Below are 21,519 nucleotides of genomic sequence, written 5' to 3'. Positions count from 1 at the left end.
TGCCATAAAATTTATTGTTTTCATTAGTGAGCGGGCTCTAAATCTGGTTCACGAAATTGAACATGACGATAATATCAAATAGCACATTCAAAAGTGGTGAACATCAAATTGTCTATAATTGACTGCTGTACGGCAATAAATAATGTTAAAAATAACTCGAATAATTCAATTTTATCCATCGAATGACATTTAAACTTTTTAAATTAATTGTCCAATTATTTTAACTCTATTAATAAATTTTTCAGTCACTTATTTATTTAATTTTTAATTTTTTTTTTCTTATTGTTTTAATAAAAAAAAAATTAATGAATGTAATTGTTTTATAATGAAAGAGAAAGAGAGTCATTGGATTTCCTTGAATGAAATTTAGTTTCACTAAAAACACATACTTGGATATTTCCTACAACAATCGATTAATTTATTTCTCAATTCTCAATATAGCAGTAACGTCGATTTCTTTGTTCTCAACTTCGTTATCACCCTTTCGCTCCAATTCGTTTTACCTTCTGTACAAAATATTTTTTTATTTTATTTTTATATCGAACATGTTTTGTTGATCGTATTACTGTTGCTATACAGAGAGTACAAGCTTCTGAGTACAGTAAGACAATCCAACATAAAACCACAGGAAAAGAAGACAGTGAGTTAGCAGATAAAAGCCTAGGCTCTTTGCCCACTGCAACCACCATCACCAATCTTGCTTTTGTCCGAAAAAATTTCTTTTGTTCTATTGTATATAACTATTCCACGTTTCCAGCTTCCGTTTATTATTTTTTAATAAAATTTCATAAATCATTTTCCATTAATTAAGCTATTATTAATCTGTTTACTTTAAATATTATAAAGAGGAAAAATAATATTAACAAGTTTGAAATTTATTAAAGTAGTATAGGGTAAATTTTAGTAAAAGTGTTATTGGACTGTAAAGGTCGATCGTATAAAAATAGTATTCGAAAATGTTGAATGGGAATGATCGCTTGGGAATAGGAAATGTGATGCTGCTAGTGCTGCTAGTGCTGCTAGTCCTGCTAGTCCTGCTAGTCCTTCTGGTGTATTCTAGAGGCTGAGAATACTTGACTATTATTATAGTTTGAAGGTTTACATAATGGGATCACACGAGAGAATCGTTTCGTTGATATTGAACACACACTATCGTATATATGAAAATATAAAATCCCATTGGCTGACAACAATCTTCTATTATGAATACATTTTTTTTATTTTATCATTTTTTTTATCTAAATAAATAAATAAATACAAAAACACGGGTATATTAAATATTTATATAAACATCATTTCTTTTCTTGTTTCTTTTTTTTTACAATAAAAAATATAATATATGTATCAAATTCAAAATTTTTGTTTCGAATCGAAACTGCCGTAGTACAGTAATGTATTATGAACGTGATTTTGTTGATGATAAAAAAGAAACAGAGTAAATTTAATTATTAAAATTACAAAATTATCTCACATCAAAGATTTAAAATAACTTTTCTTATTACAGAAGATTAAGGTACTGAAAAAAAAAAAAAGAAAAAGTTAAAAATTAAAAAGATAGAAATCATAATGGTGACAATTGTCTCAGGAGATCAGACGATATACCCCAGTCACGATTTCTCGTAGATTAAACCATCGAGTATTGCTTTTATTATCAGGAAGCCAATATAAAACAAAGAGAAAGTTATTATATTCTCACAAAACTATACTCTCTGCGTCTTCTTCTTCTTCTTCTTCTTCTTTTTTTTTGTTTCTTTTTAACCCAGTAATACTGAAAAAAGTTTCGTTAACAGCGAGCGGAATATCCTCCGGATCTATATATTATGTTTTTCATTGGCAATTATACACACAGATTTTTTCATCTGTCATTATCTTATTTTTATAATGTACAAAATTATATATAAAAAGAATAGAAGAAAAAAAAAAAGCAAGAATAATGAGAATTAATTGAGAGAAGGATAAGTAGACAGCAACAGAACAATGTGAATTGGTGAGATAGTTGGGCTTAGTTGATTGTAAGTGTCCAGGTTTCTGAATAGTCTGAATGGTCTTGATATAGGTTCGATAGCATACGACTCAAGGTACATGTGAATTGAGGGTGAAATAGCTTTCACGACTTGGGGATTGAGAGAACGGCAGAAGCGTTGGTTAGCTAACACGTGACTTGAATTCTAGGCTTTCGCAGTTTCTCTTCTCAATGTCGCTGCTTGTTCACCCAACCGACTGCAACCGACTGCGACCAACCGAACCTAGACAGGTTTAAATCGGGCGTTACCTTACTCTCTATTCCTCTCTATCTTATTCTGTACCATATTGCCCTCTATACTATATTAGCTATATATATATATATATTAGCCAGTTACTATCCAGAATCACGACGTTATGAGTAGTAAACCAAACTCTATATCATCTATATTATCTAAACCCAAGTCAAATTGACTAGAGCTTAAACTGTTCAGATCAAAGCATGCCCTAATTGTAATTTGTTAATCTTATTATTTTAAATTTACTTAAGTTAATTTATGGTAATATATATTTGCCAGGTCGAGATTACTATTTAAGTTAGAACTCGTCGTGATTGCCATTAAATTTTAAGTATCTCAAAAAATTTCTGAAAAATCATGTTGAGAAAGACAAGAAATAAAATAAAATGAATAGTCATTTTAAATAAGAAAAAAAAAACTGGGGAAAGATTTTGTAGAGTTGAAACTAATATAAGTGTCATTTGTTCACGAGTGAACAAAATGAATGAGCTTCTTTTTTACTAAATATAAAGAAATAAATAACAGTAGGTAAAAGTATAGTGTGTGTGTGTGTGTGTACTGCTAGAATAAGTGAGACGTGTAAAAAAACACCAAAGAAAATTTCATTTAATTGTTTTCTCGTTGCATCGAAGAGTAACGAGACCAATTGAAAAAGCCTCGAGAAATCCGATAGTTCTTGTTAACGATGATGATGCCGTCTTTATATATTGGCGCGATTTACTCTTGCTGATACTGCTACTGTTAAAGTAACCGTTGTTGTAATTTTCTTAAGTACATAAGATGATGCCCTGTGCTATTAGCAGTTAACTCAACGGTATTCTTTATTCTACCGAGAGAAATATTTTTTAAACTTAAATTTTCAATCAAGTATCAGTGTTACTTTTTAAATTAAATATTTTTTATTTCCAAACCAGGTTTAATATAAATTCCTGTAAAATAAATTATTTCGGTGACAGAAAAAAAAAGATTTCAATAGAACGCGAGAACGTGATTAAATTAAATAAAAAAAAAAAAAAAAAAAAAAAAAAAAAAAAAAAACAATCTGTAGAATATTCGTAAAAAATAAAAATCAGAGGTGTATAGGTGTATAGATATATAACTTTTAAAAGTGTCAGATTAATAAAAACTCTCGACAACGTCACAGCTGTCAACGTTATTCCAATGTTACCTTTAGACCTGGTGACTTTATTTTTATATTTTTTTATCTCGTAACACCAGAGGTAGAATGTAATAAAAAAATTAGCTCAAGAAAAAGGGCAAAACAAAAAATATGATGATGAAAAGGTGAAATAAAGAAAACCAAGTAGATTGCGAAAAGAATATTATTTTCTCGAGGTCGTCAATTTACATGTTTAATGACTAGCAAAACGTTATACTACTCTCAGAAAGTTTAAGCTCTTTTCAGCAATTTTGTCTGTAAATGTGTATTTGAATAGTCAATCAGTTAGAAGAAAAAGTATAAATTTAACAAGAATAAGACTAAGTGAATAACATGCTAAGTTAATTATAAATATGCATGCAAATTTTTTTTATTATCAATACAAAAATCATCAATAAATTTATAATTAATCTACAACGAGTATAATTATTTTAACATTTTATAATTTTTATCTTATTTAAATTATTTATGTACATATTTGAGATAAATAAAATTAATTATGTACATATTAAATAACGATTGTGATCATAAAGCAAGTTAAGAGTAAAATCTCGGCATAGTCTCTTACCTCAAATATCTTATTATTAAAAAAAAAAAAAAAAAGTAATAAGAAGAAGATGAAAAATCGAGTCATATCCATATATATGTATATATCGAAAACGAGCTGGAAAATGGGAAAGTTTCGGGTGCAATTCAGTAATTAAGCTCTGCTCTAAATTCGAAAGAGGATTAAGTACTTCACTCTAAAAGTGCCCAATCCTACGGTTTAGTGAATATAAAATAGAAATGAAACGCTATCAAATACCAATAACATATAAAACTTATACACACATGTAATATCCTTTAAATAAATTTATGTTTTAATTATTAAATTTATATTATTCCTAAAAGTTTTAATTTTTAATCAATATATAAGTTGCATCTAAAATTACAGCATATACATACTGAAATTATATATATATATATTTATTTCTATTTAAATACTAGAGATATTGAATTTGAATTATATATGACTATTAGTACATAAATGAATTTCAGTAAGCTAATATAGGAGAGATAATTGTTGACAATAAATTCGTATTTTCTCTTTAATAAATGAATTATTTGTTTAATTATCAAAACAATAATTGTATTAATTTAAATGCTAAGAGAGGGCCATAGAATATAGTATCTAATGTCTTTAAATTAACATTAAAATGTAACCTGAAACATTATTTTATTTTTATTTTAAAACACAAAGTTAATTTTTTTAGGTTCAAGTTTTACGAACTAACTGGTGTACAATTTAATTTTACCTACTGTGTGCACTGTACTACAAAATAACATGTAATTTTAATCACCCCGCAGCAATCTTTTCTCGGACATTTTCTTCTCACTTTTTTTTTATCACCGAACGAGACCTTGACTAATCTACAAGTAACTTTATCGCTCTTTCTCTATGTACTTGTTACCTTTTATTATTATTTTTTTTTTTTTTTTTTTTTACAAACATAAGCATAACTCACGCTTAATAGCTGTTTCAACATCATAAATTAATAATTATACAAAATTATTTTTTTAGGATTTTAAATTGATAAAAAGTAAATAATTAAATTTAAACAAAATTTAAATAGCAATTACAATGAATAAATTTAAACTCATAATTGTAAGAATTGAGACAATTCTTGAAATCCGCTAGGAGGCATTATTAAAATACATACCAGTATCGTTAATGTCACTTTGAAAATTTATATATTCTATTTTAAAGCTCTCTGCAAATTTTCTTTTTTTTTTTTTTTTATTTAAACTTTTCTTAACATTATTATTTCATAAAGATATTCTATCTTGTACTTTTGAATAAATTAAATAATAATAATAATCTTTAAACTATCGTTTAATTTCAAATAATTAATTAAAAATCAATTTGATAAACAGAAATAATAATTTATAATTTAATAAGTTTTTTATTACGTCACAACTTAATGTAATAATTCAATGCTTCCTGATGAGAAAAAATGAAGATTAAAACAACTGTAAAATAAATAATAAAAATTAAATTAACAGACGATTTAATCATAATAATTTTAATTATACAAGTAGTATATCCAAGTAGTGACGTAAACTCAGCATTCATTTCACTATAATTAGAAACCACGTCATATACAATACAGCTACAGTACAGCTACAGTAACAATAACAACAACAAAAAATTTCAAACTACAACCTCTGGTCTGCTGTAAGCGTTTACTTGGCCAGAATAATTTTAAAGACTTGATGCGCTTTATTTTTTATAATAAAATTTAAAAAAATTTAACTCTCTTTTAAAAGTAATTTTATTTAATTAAAAGAATAACAAAAAGTTGGACATGTTACAACCGCATTTTAATGTAAAATTAAATTTTTAAATTACCCAAAAATTTATTTATTCAATAAAATTTATCTATTTTAACTGTTATCTATATTGTTACTACATGCAGTTCTGCAGAATAAATGTAAAAAAAGTATATACGCACTTTGGTATTAGAGAAATTCAAAAATTTCACAAATTTAAAAAAAAAAAAAAAAAAAAAAAATATATTTATATAAAAAGAATCGATTGGTCGACGCCCACGGACATACTGAGAACTGCTGAGAACTCGAGTCCGTGCCAAGATATCTTCAACTTGGTGAGTCGGTACGGCGCCTAAAACTGTCTAGTATGTCACTGAACACTATATTTTTATAAATTTCCAATATGTTCATTATATTATAAATTATATATTTTTGGTAAAAAAAAATTTAAAAAGCATTGTCAGTATAGTTTTAGTTAATTATTAAATTTATAACTAGGGTATTGCATAAAATAAGACAATGGACATTTTCTTCCGACACTTTGATATTAATCTAATAAACTAATAAAAAAAGTATACAAGTTTTAGCGTTATGTCGTTAAATAAAACTCACAACCATCATGATAAGATTGTCTTGTCAAAGTTCTCCTGGTACAAGTTATAAATATAATTTATATAAGTCACATAAACTTTAAAAGTTATATTAAATGTGCAATCAATTATTTATCTGTCACTTAAAATTATCCTTCATAAATATAATTACAAAAAAAATAAAATATATATGTTATAATTAAATAATAAAAATAGTATTTATGTTAAATTATATATGAAATGATATTGAGAGCCATATGACAGAGTATGTTGTGTTCACCCTTGTAACTACTAAATTCCCTTTAAGATAGCGAGCTTTGGATTACCCTAGAAATTGCTCATGTCCTTTTGATGTGCAAACTACTTTGATAGTTATGTAATGGATTAATCACAGTCCCTATTCCGGAAGACTGCTTTTTGATCAACACTATTGTCACTAATAATACAGCTATATATAAATTTAAATATTTAACTAAATTTTCTACTGTCACAAAACCTAAAGTTTTAAAGCTTTAATCGATAAACTTTTTTTTATTCAAGAATAAATGTAACAATTAATAAACAATTTATTATTTAGACGTAGAATAAAAGTAAAAGTTATGTTAAATTAATGTGCCAACATTAAGCCAAAGTATACTTAAAAGTTCTTGTAAACGAAAATACATTCAGTGAATAGCATTATGCAAAGTTCATTAAAACTAGGTAGTAAGCTAGCTGGCTAGCTGGCTAGCTGGCTAGCTGGCCAAAATATAGTAAAAGTATAGTAAAAGTATAGTCAACTCAACGCTTGAACCATTCACACCCTGAAACTAATTCTGTGCAATTCTATCCCTTGTATCCATTCTATATTTCAACTTCTACTACTACTGCTATCAAGTTATTCTATATCTTTATCATGTTCTTTCAACAAGAACACCGTGATGAATAATAACCCGATAGTTGGTGCAGGAGAGTTGTCCAAGAACCACGCCCTGCAGCAACTACTTTAACCAAGTCCCTACTGACCGAACTAGATGGTCACATTTCAAAACTTGAGACCATGTCCAATGAAACTGGGTATTTCTACCTTACAACTTACATACTTACATACCTACATCCCTACATACCTACATACCTACATACCGACTACTTGAATTAAACTACATTTTTTTTTTCTTTAGTTCCATCTTCAGTTATTAACTTCTTAAAACTATTTAACTTTTATTATAATTTTATTTTCACTTATTTGTCACATTTTTTTTTTTTCTAAATAAAAAAGTTGATGCAATAAAATTTTAAAATATATAAAAATAATGAAGTAAAGATTAAAGTGTAGGTATAATCAGGTGCTTGATTATTCACGATATGAAATTGAGAACGAGGTGAAATGAAACGTGATTTGGAAAACAATGCAACTATAAAAGCACTTGCCTCCTGCCTATTCACTCACTACAGACGATTTTAATTTTATAATAATAATCCGTCTCATTTTAAACTCAAACTCAGCCTCTCCACTTTCCCCTCAATCATTTTATCCTTCTATTGCTACTGCTGAATAAATTTAACCGTATCTCAAGAATTCATTTTCAAATAAAATGACAAAACTTTATTTTAAAATTTAATTCCGTTCTTGTATATTGTTTATGCGTTTCAATAAAAATATCAAATAAAAATTTTTGACGACAATTTATAACATAAAAGTTTTTGAAAAATCAGTTGAAAGAAAATGCTTATTTTTTTTTTTTTTGTTTTTTTTTTTTCTTTCCTCTCGATGTAACGAAAGCTCTATAAAAATAAAAATAAAGAATGTGCTGTTATATTTTTTAAAAAAAGTTTTATATATAGATGTGTGTTAACCACAAGGTCTTTACACTCAACTACTTACCTTTTCATTGAATTCAAGGGAACCAGCACAACTCTCTACTCGACAGGTTTACTCACAGCACCCATGAGGCAAGAAAAGTATTAAAAAATAATGAGGCCATTTTAAGATCCACATAGCAGCTAATCGCACATGTCAAGAACGCTTACCAAAAATAACAAAGTACCCTCTTATACATTAGCAAACTTTATTCTTCCTCTTCTTCACAGACTTAACACAAAAAAACCTTAAATAAATTGTAAAAACAACAACAAAAAAAAGTAAAAAAGAAAAATTATTTTTTTAAATAAAATAAACTCTAAAGAGGTAATGGCGCTAAGATAAACGAGATAGATTCCGACAAGCTCTTGGGTTTAGTAGTTTGTTGTTCATTTATTCAATGTCTTTTTCACTCATTTTTTTATTTTTACAACAAAAATTGTCTAGACTCTTTTATTTTTATCGCTTTGGCTTATTAATTAACTCAACAACAAAACTTTCCAACTCAATTTCTTTCTTTTTAAAATTAAAATTCAATATAAACAATAATTTATTTGTAAAAAAAAAACTGGTTAAATATTAGTGAGAAAAATGTCTGTTTGCTATGATGATGTTGAATTTATGCCAAAAATGCTAAAATTTATTTGCCTTGATATTTGTATATTTGTTTATTTATTTATTTGCGTTCTCTATTATAATATTTACCTAGACATTTATAATATATTTATTTTTAAAAATAAGTTTATCTAAGGTATGAAACTGTTTGAAAGAGCTCATGCGACTTGGACATTCAATTTAGCTCGTTAAGACCGGACGTAATTACAGAGAACTTATGTAGCGACTAGAAATAGCCTTGCTGTTAAGTTTAAACTACAAGTCACAGTTTCACTGTTGTACAACTTATTCTTCAGGACTGTTAGATGTGCCTCATTTTGATTTTAGAAACAAACCAACCAACCACTCCACAATACGGCTGGAGATTTAACTTTATATACAATACAATACAAGCTGGTAATTTTGAACGTGTCCTAGTTTTCGTTCAGTCATTATAATATTGATGGCCTTTGACATTACCGTACGTAAAACGTCTATCTATAGACATATATGATATATGTAATGACAATTAAATGTACCACGTTATCACCACAATATTAAACGTCGCGAATTACAATCACGTATGCATAATTACTACTAAAAATCGACATAGATAATAATAAATATATATAACGGATTAAAAAATTTAAATAACAATGCAGAAAAATAAAAGCAGATGCTGATGAGAAATAACAGTTGTCGTTGCTATATGACTCAAAAAATCATACATCTATAAAACGTAACGCGTCACATAAAACAAAATTACGTTCTATCTACAGGTGACTTTAATAGTATTATTTTTACAGCTACTATTATTGACACTAAAAATTTACATAAAAATAATTTCATCTGTCGGTGATTTATCTCTTAAATAATGTTCAATATTTTTTTATTAAATATTTAATTTTCAGTTTATAATTTATTATTTTTTTTTTCTCAGTTTACCTTCTCTTTGCGGTGGTTCATTAAAATGTGGACTGGTAGTCGTAAACCAGAGGTGTGAAGTTTAGGAAGTTAATCCTGGCAGCTTCAGACTTAAAAATTAAACACCGCACGGTAGTTGGAAAAACAAAATAACAAAAAAACTTAATAACATTAAAACAATCCGATGCTGATTTAATATTAAAATTACATTAAAAAATAAAAAGTTTAAATTAATGTCTGACATAAAAAAGGTTAAACTACTTAAGTAGATAACTCACATCGTTGTAAATAGATTCACCAATGAATATTTAACGATTATTAATACGATTTTATTTAATTTTTTTTTGATCTTGTGTTGCAGATGGGTAAACAAACACCACAAACTCGTGGGTGGGGCTAGATAAGATTAATAATCTTTGAATAGCCATGTGGCGTAAGGAGCTCCTGATGTGTTGGTGCCTTGCTATGCTGTCGTCATCACAATCCCACACAGGTACGTCTTTTCACCCTTCAACATGTATCCTCGCTTTGTACGTCTTTACAAGACTATATAATATATCTATCTCTATCTCTATCTTTATCAAGAGTCTAGAACTGTACTGACAATGAGTACAGCAGTCTACCGAGTTAGTCCGTGTATGCTGTCCTGAATTCACTTAGGATTTAATGCAAATTAAGTTTACACACATGCTGTATTCACATCCCGACTACTCGATCAAGAGTGTACAGTATAAGTGTCATGTCTTGGTGGATGTTAACCATGACACTTAAAACTCCTTTAATCTTCAATTACCACAAACGCACGACTACACGCTCTAAATAAATCAATATAAACCCCAATTATTATAATATATATCTTGTATAAAAGCAAATGGAGAAGCTAAAATTAATAATTCTGAGGCTTTATTACTTATATAATGACATTTCGGTCTTATCTTCATACTACAGACATTGTACGACATAGTTATGGTATTGCTGACATCGGATGTTATGCAAATAAATGTTTTTACACGCACACATGGGTTATATGTATATACATCTAAATGTAGAGTGAGAATGAGACATAACAACACTGGGAAAAGCGCTTATACCGGGAATAAGAAAACGTTCATTTACTGTCACAAGAAGCTTTCCACAAAATGCTTCAGTCGCGATGGTGATATCTTTGTAGCACAGAACTCGGTCATCGGAATATAAGGTCATAGTATATCAACTCTGACCACATTATTATAAATTCTTTTATACACTTTGATTTAATATAATTTAACACTTTTGCAGATAAAATGATAATAATCAATTTTTTAATTTTAGTTCAACTAAAATTAAATTTTATTTAAGTAAACGTAACATATTTTTGTGAGGGAAAAAAATAAAAGAATCAGAATGTTAGAGTGGTTATAAAAAAGGGTGTGTTCATCTATCAGGTCATCAGGGTGATAAATTTATCTACTGCGTTACTATAATACTAGAAGTAAAAATTGAACTGGAACTGGATCTATGCCAGTTCCGTTACTTTTTTCCCTTTTTTTTTCCTTTTTTCCAACTCTACAGACTTATGGCTACCAGAGGTTTCTAGTTTCTACCAAAAATAAGTATAGTGTGTGTGCACTCAGAACATATCATGGGGGCTGCTCTGCTCTAGCTTTTGTTTCTGAGAACTGCGTGTATATGAATCGCTTCTATTTCAACTGTACAGTGAAAGTACAGTGACCTTACTTATATTTACTTATATATATATATATATACTGGTGCTCTTTTTATTCCCGCGCATTAGTATCCTTCAATAAAGACCTCAAAAGAATTTTATAAAGAGAACTCGAGGATTTTATTTAGTTTGCCAAATTATTTTGCTGCAAGTAACAGTCTTAAAAAAAAAAAACAATATATATATTTTTTCGTTTAATTTTTTCTAAAACGATTTATAATTTTGTAAATTGTTATTGTAGTGAATACTGCAGATATTTAGTAGGTAATAAAAAATGTTAACGTTGACCACTACGTATATACTGTCTGAGAATTTAAGACTGAGCGGCATAAAAATGCAATAAACATAAATGATGTAATATTTAACTTGATGTATTTCTTTATTGTAAAGAAAGTTATTTTAAAGATAATTAAATAAATTAAAGTTGTATAATAAAAAATGTTTGTTAGTTTTTATTGTTTATAATAAAATTTATTTTACAACTGCATTATTGTTATTGTATTTTTTTTTTACATTGTGTGTAATTATATGTTTAATATAATATACAATTTTATTGAATTTATTTATCTATTAATTTTTAAATTAATAGATAATAATTTTCCAGTATTAACGCTAACGAAAAAGTATAAATTTTTAAAAAGTAATCGACTACACGCCCACTCGTTGGAAATAGAATTTTACGGGCGTCCCAGACATTTAGGACACTAAACGATCGAATGTACTTGAAATTTCAGCAACACCCATATCCACTAAACTTTTCTGCTATATTAAAAACGAAAAAGCTTCAACAGAAAAAAAAATCTCTATACTAACATTGAACTTTTGATATGTAAATCCCAACCATCGGTATCTATTTTCTTTCGAGTATTGAAAAAAAAAAAAAAAAAAAAAAATGATGATATTAAATGAGTAGATGAAGCAATATATACAAATGAAATTATAAAGGAAAAAAAAAATATTTTAATAACGTATCATCGAGAATATGTCAGTAGATATAATGAAAGTGTCGTGGTCCTAAAAAAGCAACGTATAAAGCATTTATATATATGTATATATGTTGTGTATGAGTATCAATGACACGACATATGTGATGACATGAAAAGAACTTTGGCAGGGTATTGGCGGATAGGTTGAAACTTGTTGAATTCATGTGGGACCGAATTGATGCAGGTATAGAAGTGTAGAAACCAACCGAGTTTAGTTGTGACTCTGAAAAGGAATGAAAGTATGAGATAGAGTAAGATAGGATAGGATAGGATAGGATAGGACAGGATAGGGTAAAGTTGAGTGTATATAGGAGTGAACCAAACTAAACCAAGAGACGAGATAAATATGGATGAGTTTCGAGGTGGAACTAGGTTTGCGCTTATCCCGCCGGAGTAGTTCATGTAAACGACGTCAAGATGACTATACACAAAGATACGTAAATATAATCACTGTACATATATTTACTGGATATTATTTGCTATACGCGAATTATGAAATCACAAAAAAAAAAAAAAAAAAAAAAAAAAATTAATAAATGAAAACAAAATATTGTAATATAATGTCAAAAATATATACTATACATTATTAGATTATTACCTTCTTATTCAAATTTAAGGACCTTAAATAATATTAAATTATTTAAATTTAAGAATTTTTATAATAACAAAATAATGTATAACCCTATTGTAATAAATATATGCCGGATTCCGGGTTATATTTAACTCAAAGCTCTTATCTTTATTGAGGTTTGTTACTTTGAAATTTTATACCTGCTCAGTATATCTTGGGTCTGCTAGAAAGTTATAACTTGAATTGTTGGATCGATTAAAATCTAAAACAATTATCGATCCAACTCTGACTAAAGAAAAACTTTAAAGAATATATTATAATTATTTATTCTCAATGTTCGTAAAATTGTATTGATTTTCAGTAATTTGATGCATTATAATATTTCAAGGCGAATGAAAAGGGTATAACATGGATATGCCAAATTTGTAAAAAAAACCAGCCCCTTATGTATAGAAAGTCTTTTTATTTTGACATGAGATAAATTATTATCTAATGCTTGCGGTATCCTCTTATCATATGATAGATCATGGTAGAATTCTCATTCTAGAGTCCAGCGTATCAACGTTAAAACAACATCTTTTTTATTTTAATATCAAGTTTCTCTAAGCTGTGTAATTCACAAATCTCATGTAAATATACATAAAATGAAAGTTTGTGTGCTTGCACATGTGATAATACTGATATTCATTGATGTCAATAGAAATATCAATGGTCTAACGAGAGTTAATTAGTTAAACGGCATGTTTCTGGATTTCTCCAGCTAACATATACTATTTATATTATGTGTATTCAGGTTAATTTAATCATCATTATTTACTTGAAATGATACATAAATTTTCCAATTTGCTGACTATAATTTTCAATGTACTCGCTAGAATAACCTTATCATTGCTTTTATTATTATTATTATTATCATCATCATCATCATTGCTGACATATTATTATTTTATAATTTCATCTATTAAAAGTGAAACGAAATAATTAACAATTATACTTTTGAGTAGACAGAGGATTTTCTATTTATTTATTTATAAAATATATAAATATAATACTTGAAGTTTTTCCAACAACAGCTCAATCCTGTACTTTGAACCACTTTGTGACACTCTTTACTAGACTATAAGGGGATTGAACGATATTAATAAAAGACACTTGAATTGATACATCTTTCAAGTAGATATATATTTATAAATAAATTCTTAATTATGTTATTGACTATGATTTTATCTGTAAAATAAATTTTCTAAGATATAAAATAAAAAGAAAGTAAAGAAGAAAATAAAGATAATGATTAATATTGCATAAAGTCTCGTCTATTACTTGCTGCACCTAGTATGAACCAAAAGTAGTTTCACGGCCAAAAAAGTGCCTGGAGACACAGTGTGTTGTCGAAGAAAGATATCTCTAAAATCCTTGGCACGGAAATTGCATCTTGACTCACTCGTTTTCACCCACTCATTTTTTTACTTTTAGTTCTATTTCCATCTCTTTTGAAAGCCTTCCCCGCGTTTTCGTTTCTATATTTTATTTCTTTAAGCAAAAAGGCTTTGGAAAAGATGGAAAGAATGAAATTACACCGGCGCCAGTCCAGGGAATACCTAAATTTATCTCATTCTTTACTTTCTATATCCTTAGAGACTATTTTTCCAAGTTTGTCCTACTCTTGATTCTTTTTTTTTTTTTTTTTACCCTCTTGTCCTGAATTTTTTCCATCAACAGCTCGCTATTTTTTCATGTCGATATCATCACTTAATTTATAATACCTATTATTATAAATAAAGTAAATATGAAAAATTTTTGTAATCAAAACACTGATTTCGGTTGATAAAGTGACGATGCATAAACATGAATAAAACATCAAATAAGCTGCATTCATTAATTCAAGTTATTCGCAATACGATAAAATACAACTCCTGAATCAAAATATAATTCATAAATATATAACAATGTTTAAATGAATAATTATTAATTTTAAATACAAATATATAATATTGATTTTTTTCTTTTCGTGCGTTCATTATTTTACGAGTTGCAAAAAATTTAATTAAAGAAAAAAAATAAATAATAGATAAAATGAGATAGCAAATATATAAGAAAAAAAAAAAGTATCACCTCAATTTCGAGTTTATTCATTTGTGAATCGCCTGGAGACAGCTTTTCAACTTGTTTGACACAAATACACAAATATGGGTTGGCGGGTATGCACATTTCATTTTATATACCGTAAAATAAAGCCGTAACGAATCGACACACACACACACACACACACACACACACACACACTTTATTTAAAAAAAAAAATAGTATATTACAAATAGACTCGTGAGGATAAAGTGAGAGAAGAAAAAAGTAAAAAATTTTTTATTCGTAATTTTATTTTCTGGCGTGTGAGCGATGGTGTGTGTAATTAGAAAGGATTTATAGAGATACTTTTTTAAATAGACATATAAATTATGTTTTCATGAAGTACACATGATTGTATAATACATATATATATATATAAAACTCGGAATCAAGGTATGGGAAAATAAAAAATTATAAAATCAACTTTGGATCAAAGTAAATTAACTTTACTTCATATTTTGTTGCTCATTATAATCTTCCTTATGTCTAATTTAAATTCATATACTGTTTTAACTAACCAAAAAAAAAATTGGTGAAAAATTTAGATTTCTCTGTAGCTTTGAAAAAGTTATTTCATTTATAAACGAACATTCATGCGATATAATAAGTGTTCCATTATATGGACATACTATAAAAAGAAAACCATTAATTATTTATTATTGTGTAAGAGCAGACTCGTACTTTTATTTTTTTTAATATCATACAATATTAAATTTACTCAGGAGGATTGAGATAAAAAAGAAAAAAAAAAAAAAGTAGCTAGTAGAAATAGCTCTAATGTCTCTTATTTTTTTATCATTAAAATTTTCATTTATTCATAAAATATTGAGTGAATTATTGTGAATTAATTAACTAATTAGTATTGATTTCAACTGCTAATAAATTATTTATGTATTTAAAGGTAAAGAAAAAAAGTAAATAATTTGTAAAAAGTATAAATATTTTTTTTTTTTATTATCATTTTTTATTGTGTAAACATGATTAAATATGATATATTTATTGACGAAACACCTGTTCCGGAAAAAAAATTATAAAAAAAAAGTAATCCAATAAACACGACAGCTTCAACAAATACTCGGGACAATCTCACGGTTGACGAGCTCAAGTAGAGGTAAGAAAAGAAGGCACCTTTACGGGCCAGAAAATACTGCCAAATTAGTTTGTCTCTTTTGAAATATTTTTTTACGGCAAAATCGAAAAGTAATCTAATATTAAATTTTATATTTTTCTTCAATGATACAATAAATTTCACTTTTATTTAACATATAAAACTCTCTCTTGTGATACATAAATATCCATATAATATTTATAAAATATTTTTCTAAATATAGATGATACATTTTCAATCTAACCGGCTTATATCTCATTTTAGGACTAAAAAAAAAAAAAATATGCTCTGAGATAAAATCCAGGTCAATTAAAACTCACGTAACTTTAACAATGTAAAAAAAAAAAAAAAAAAAAAAAAAACGTATAAATAAATAATATAAAAACAAGAGATGCCGCTAGCAAATAAACTTTGATACGATGGATTCAAACTTTGTAGAGCCTCAGGCATTTTAACCCCTTGTTTTTAATTCTAATGCTTACTTCTGTTGCTAGTAAAAAAATATAAAAAAAAAAAAATATTGAATAATATAAAAAGACTAAATAAAAGTATAACTTTTTTTTATTAATGTAAAAAAAAAAAAAAAATTAATACATATAACGTAAATACATTTTCTACTTGGAAGAGAAAAATTTTTTTACATGAATATAAAAATAAATAAAAAAAAAATTTATTGGATAGGTAGAAAAGTTTGAGACTAAATAGTTTAAAATATTAAATCCTGGATAAGACAGGAAAAGAAAAAGTAGAAAAGGAAAGGAAAGGAAAAAAAAACACATGAGGTAACCTAATGTCAATATGATAATGATTTGCGTGTTCCCAGAAAGGTACACCCTAAAACCGGGGATGAAGAATGGACTCGAAGGGAAAAAAAGTTACACGCATCGGCAACCGGAACACGGTTTGGATGGTACTTGTAGAATTTTTATAAGTTACTTTTCTCTTGAACAGAGATAGAAATTTTTCCACAAGCAAGAAAATTCAGAAAAAAAAATAAAAAATAAACTCAAGTAAAGTAAAAAAAAATGTTCTTGGAAACAAAGTGTACAAGGGCAGAGCAGAATAAAGACCCCGAAGTGAAAAGAGTTTTTAGACTAGTGGGAATGAAAATTCCGGGCGACAAAATGTGGTTGTGTGACTTATAAATTTTATTTGAATTACTCAACGTTAAGTTATTCACGCTGGATAAATATTCATTTTATTTTAAATAATATTAAAAAATATATATCATAATCATTATAAAAGGACGTGAATATTTAAAACATGAGTAAAGTACAATTTACATATTCATCACAAAACTTTTTTTCTTATTATTATTATTATTATTATTATTATTATTATTATTGCTAGTAAATATTTTTTTTTTTTAGTATTCCATCGAAAACATAGCCAGTAAACAATGCAAAAATTAATTCCCTACAGTTACATTAATATTCATAATTTAAACAAAACAGTTTATCGATCAGAGGTATTTAAGATAATTAATAACTATACTTCTTCTATGAGATATTATTGTTAAACATTTTTTCGAGTAAATGCAAGTATAAAAGCATGTGATGTGATAATGTAGTGAAAAGATTTTCTTAATTGTACTAAAACACCATCAGATATCACAATTGAATGATTTTCTTGTTCCATATATAGACTTTTGGAGTAGCGCTGCAAACTGAATAATTTCATAAGTTCCTTTTGTCTCTATACTGCACAGTATAATTGTATGTGCGTGGGTGTGAGTTTGTGTTCACTCGTGAATAAACGTTTCGTCGTTTTGGAAGATTTTAAACCGAGTAGTGAACTTAAATGTTTCATTTTACTTCCATTTATACCTTAAAGTTCCCGTTTATTCTTACTTCTCATAACTTTGTTGTTTTCATATTTTCTCATTGTTTCTTACCTCAAATTATTTCTATTCCTGACAAAAATATTTCCTGTTATTTACACACGTAAAAGAAAAAAAAAGAAACTAAGAATATAAATAAAGATTTAACGTATTTAAAGAAAAAAACTTGAATGCACAATGATTGCGATTGCTCCCTAATGTACACGGTTATAACCACTGGCAGTAAAAGTTGATACTTGAAGAAGATATAAAATTTAAAATAAAAAATAATCATGTACCGATTCTTTTTAAATTTTTTAGCTAATTTTTTGTTACATTGCCTTCTGTAAACTATTTTCATTTTATAAATTATTAAATTTAAATATGAGTACCTTGAGCCATCGAGTCTTGTGTCATGATGATGCATTTTGACTGTTTAATTTATTTATTTTTAACATTCAAACTCATAATGTTTTTTATTCTTCCAACGAGATTTTAATGTCCTCATAAATTGTTCTATCTTAAATAAAATGAAAAAAAGTATAAAGGAAGAAGAATTTGGACTAAAAATAATTTTCCAATAAATTCAAACGAAAAAAAAATAAACACAATTCTCATAACTTCGGAGCTCAGTAATTTTATTTATTTATTTTGATTATTGTATTGTCATAATAATTTTATTTTTCTCTTTTATATTATTATTATTTAAAGTCGTTACAAAACAGTCATGTGTGAATATAAAAGTTTGACAAAGTTGCCGACGGTATTACTAAACTGGAAAAGGTTTCTGAGGTAAGAACAACAGAAGCTATTGTATTATTGGGTTACGATATTATTACAAGTACAATAGACGAAGGATTTCATCGAATTTAAAATATTTTCCAAGTTGTTTTTATCCCCACATTAAATTAAATTGACCATTTTACTTTTAATATATATATATTTATAGATGAAAAAACATTCATTTTGACATGAATAATTATAGAAATATAAAATAGTAATAAAAGAAAAATTTGTATGAGTAAAAGAGATAGTTTTTATAAAAGAGTAAAAAAGTTCTTTATTCGCATTTAATTTATTTCTTCTTAAAAAGTTTCTACTAAAGAAAATCGCTCGTTAATCTCGTCAAAATAGACAATGATGAACGAACACAATCAAGTTCAAGTTTTAATCTTAATGAGAAAATAAAGAGGGTACATTTATCTAAATCTATATATATATATATATATAGATATATACTAAACATAGTGCAAGAAATTAAATGAAAATATTATTTTATAAAACTTGCGATAATTATTTATATAATGATAATTTAAAATGTTTTAAATATTTAAAAAAACGTAAACGTAAACGATCTACATCTAAATGTTATAATTTTAGTATTTCAGTATTGTGAATTTCAATCTATTTCAATTAACTTTTATAATAATAATAATATTTAATAAAATAACGAAAGTTTAAATTATTGGTGAATAAAATAAAAAGTGCAAGTAATTTTGATGCTGATATGTTAATGATATTAATAACACGTTAACTGCAGTTACAGATTTATCAACAAGGGAGCTCATTACAACATCAAGCACACCATCAACGAAAGCAACAAAAGCAACGAAAGGAACAACAGCGAAACGCTCGATGCCAACTGACTCACCGATGTTGAACTACATATTTGATATTCACAGCACGCTAAATAAACATCAACATCACAGAGATAATCGGTGGGGACCTCAATTTGAGGGTGAAAGCCAGAATGTCACTGCTCAAGCTGGTGCAACTGTAATTTTAGACTGCAAAATATCTCTGCTACAAGGCAAAACTGTTAGTATTATATACTAATTTATTTTATCTAAAACTATTTTTTATTTTTTATCATTAACAATAAACCATAAATGGCTCAACATGTTTAAAACAAATGAAATAGACGTAAGTGCATTTAATGGTACAAATAAGCAATACAAGCATGAAACCGGAAAACGGTAAACGGTAAACGGTAAACGGAAAACAGAAAACGGACATGAACGCATTTATAAATATATATATATATACTAAACTCAACTCTCAATACGATTGTTCTTTGTTTATTGGATAATGTCGTGCATCAGTCGTTCGTTGGTTCAATGGAATCCTCTCACGTAGAAGAGGTGTTGGTATTTCGGTTGTCCAATGAAGCTCTACGAGAACAACATTGCACATATCGTCCAATACTAGAGTTACCTCAATAAATGGCCTCGCCATTGACGAGTTTAGTTAAACTACACACTACTCTCTATCTATATATATATATATACACTCTATACTCTGTACAATCTACTCTGGTAGTCTGGTAGTCAATTGTTCCAATCAAACACGATTATCCCTATAATTCTAGATGCATTACCATTCATTTTAACATTTTATTTCTACTTTGTCATTTTAAATCCGTTAAATGTACTTTCATTGATATTCATCAGAGCAATCTGTTTAATCCCCTGAAAAAAAAAAAAAAAAAAAAAAAATTCATTATTATTATTATTATTATTATTTTGATTATTTCAGGTTTCATGGATACGAAGACATGAAGATGGTGAAAAGATGACATTACTCACGTATGGTCAGCAAACGTACACTGGTGATTCGCGTTACTCTGTTGAATTTCAGTATCCAGATAATTGGCGATTAAAAATTCGAAATGTTAATAGTAGTGACGAGGGTCAGTACGAGTGTCAAATAAGCACTCATCCACCAAAAAATATTTATGTAAATCTTCATATTAATGGTAAGTTTCCTTTATTTTTTTTTTAACTTTAATACACTCTATTGAATTCTTTTTATTTATTATTGAATTTAGTTTTTCCTGTTTTTTTTTTTAATTTATTTTCAATCCCTTTTACGAATTTCACTGCAATATTTATCCATCATGTACAAACATATACATATGTGAACAAATAATGGATCAATAGCTTTTACTACAGTCAGGATATTATTTTACTTATTTGAGTAGCTGTCATAGAAAGTAATATACAACTTTAAAACTATTAAACGATAATTACTTATTTCAAATACATTTTTTTATATCTTAGCAAGCACTAAATTAATTGGCAAGTTCATAAATTTGTTGGTATCTTGATTAGACTTTATTCACCTTTAATCTTCCCTTAAAATCTCACAAGAATATTTTTTAAATCATGGCGAGTAAAATGAAGAAAAAAAAAAAAACTTCATCGTAAGTAATAGCTTAACGTTTTATCTTTGGCATAAAGATTAAATTAACATCAATGAAAAAATAATTAAAAAAATTGAATATTATTTATAGTGGAAAATGAATTCGAGTTAAACAATTAAACAGCCGATTTATAGTCAATAGGTATTTTTTTATTTTTGGCTATTTCTCCCCTTGATTGTCAAAGTTACGGAATTACTTGGCAGAATAATTGACGTTGCAGTAGCGTTAGGAGAACGATCAAGCACGCAGCACACGTGAGAAATGGAAGCGTTTGAAACTTGATTTCGTTGAGTGGTCCGATGGGATTGCATTAGACTCAATGATTC

The 21,519-nt window shown here is 27.2% G+C and overlaps 1 protein-coding gene across 2 annotated transcripts in view; it reads left to right on the top strand.

Moving 5' to 3' along the window:
• Window positions 1–21,519, top strand: part of LOC103577870 (uncharacterized) — a 63,653-nt gene that overhangs the window by 35,622 nt on the left and 6,512 nt on the right. For both annotated transcript variants that reach the window (XM_053738739.1, XM_053738734.1), the window contains exons 2-4: window positions 10,040–10,171; window positions 19,532–19,809; window positions 20,527–20,746. In XM_053738739.1, coding sequence (XP_053594714.1) covers window positions 10,105–10,171; window positions 19,532–19,809; window positions 20,527–20,746 — 565 coding nt within the window. In that variant the 5' untranslated portion in view covers window positions 10,040–10,104. The remainder of the gene's footprint in view (window positions 1–10,039; window positions 10,172–19,531; window positions 19,810–20,526; window positions 20,747–21,519) is intronic.

The sequence above is a fragment of the Microplitis demolitor genome, chromosome 1 (assembly GCF_026212275.2).
Source record: "Microplitis demolitor isolate Queensland-Clemson2020A chromosome 1, iyMicDemo2.1a, whole genome shotgun sequence".
Classification (NCBI taxonomy): Eukaryota; Metazoa; Arthropoda; class Insecta; order Hymenoptera; family Braconidae; genus Microplitis; species Microplitis demolitor.
Note: the sequence above shows the minus strand (reverse complement) of the source record. Positions and strands in the feature narration are given on the sequence as shown.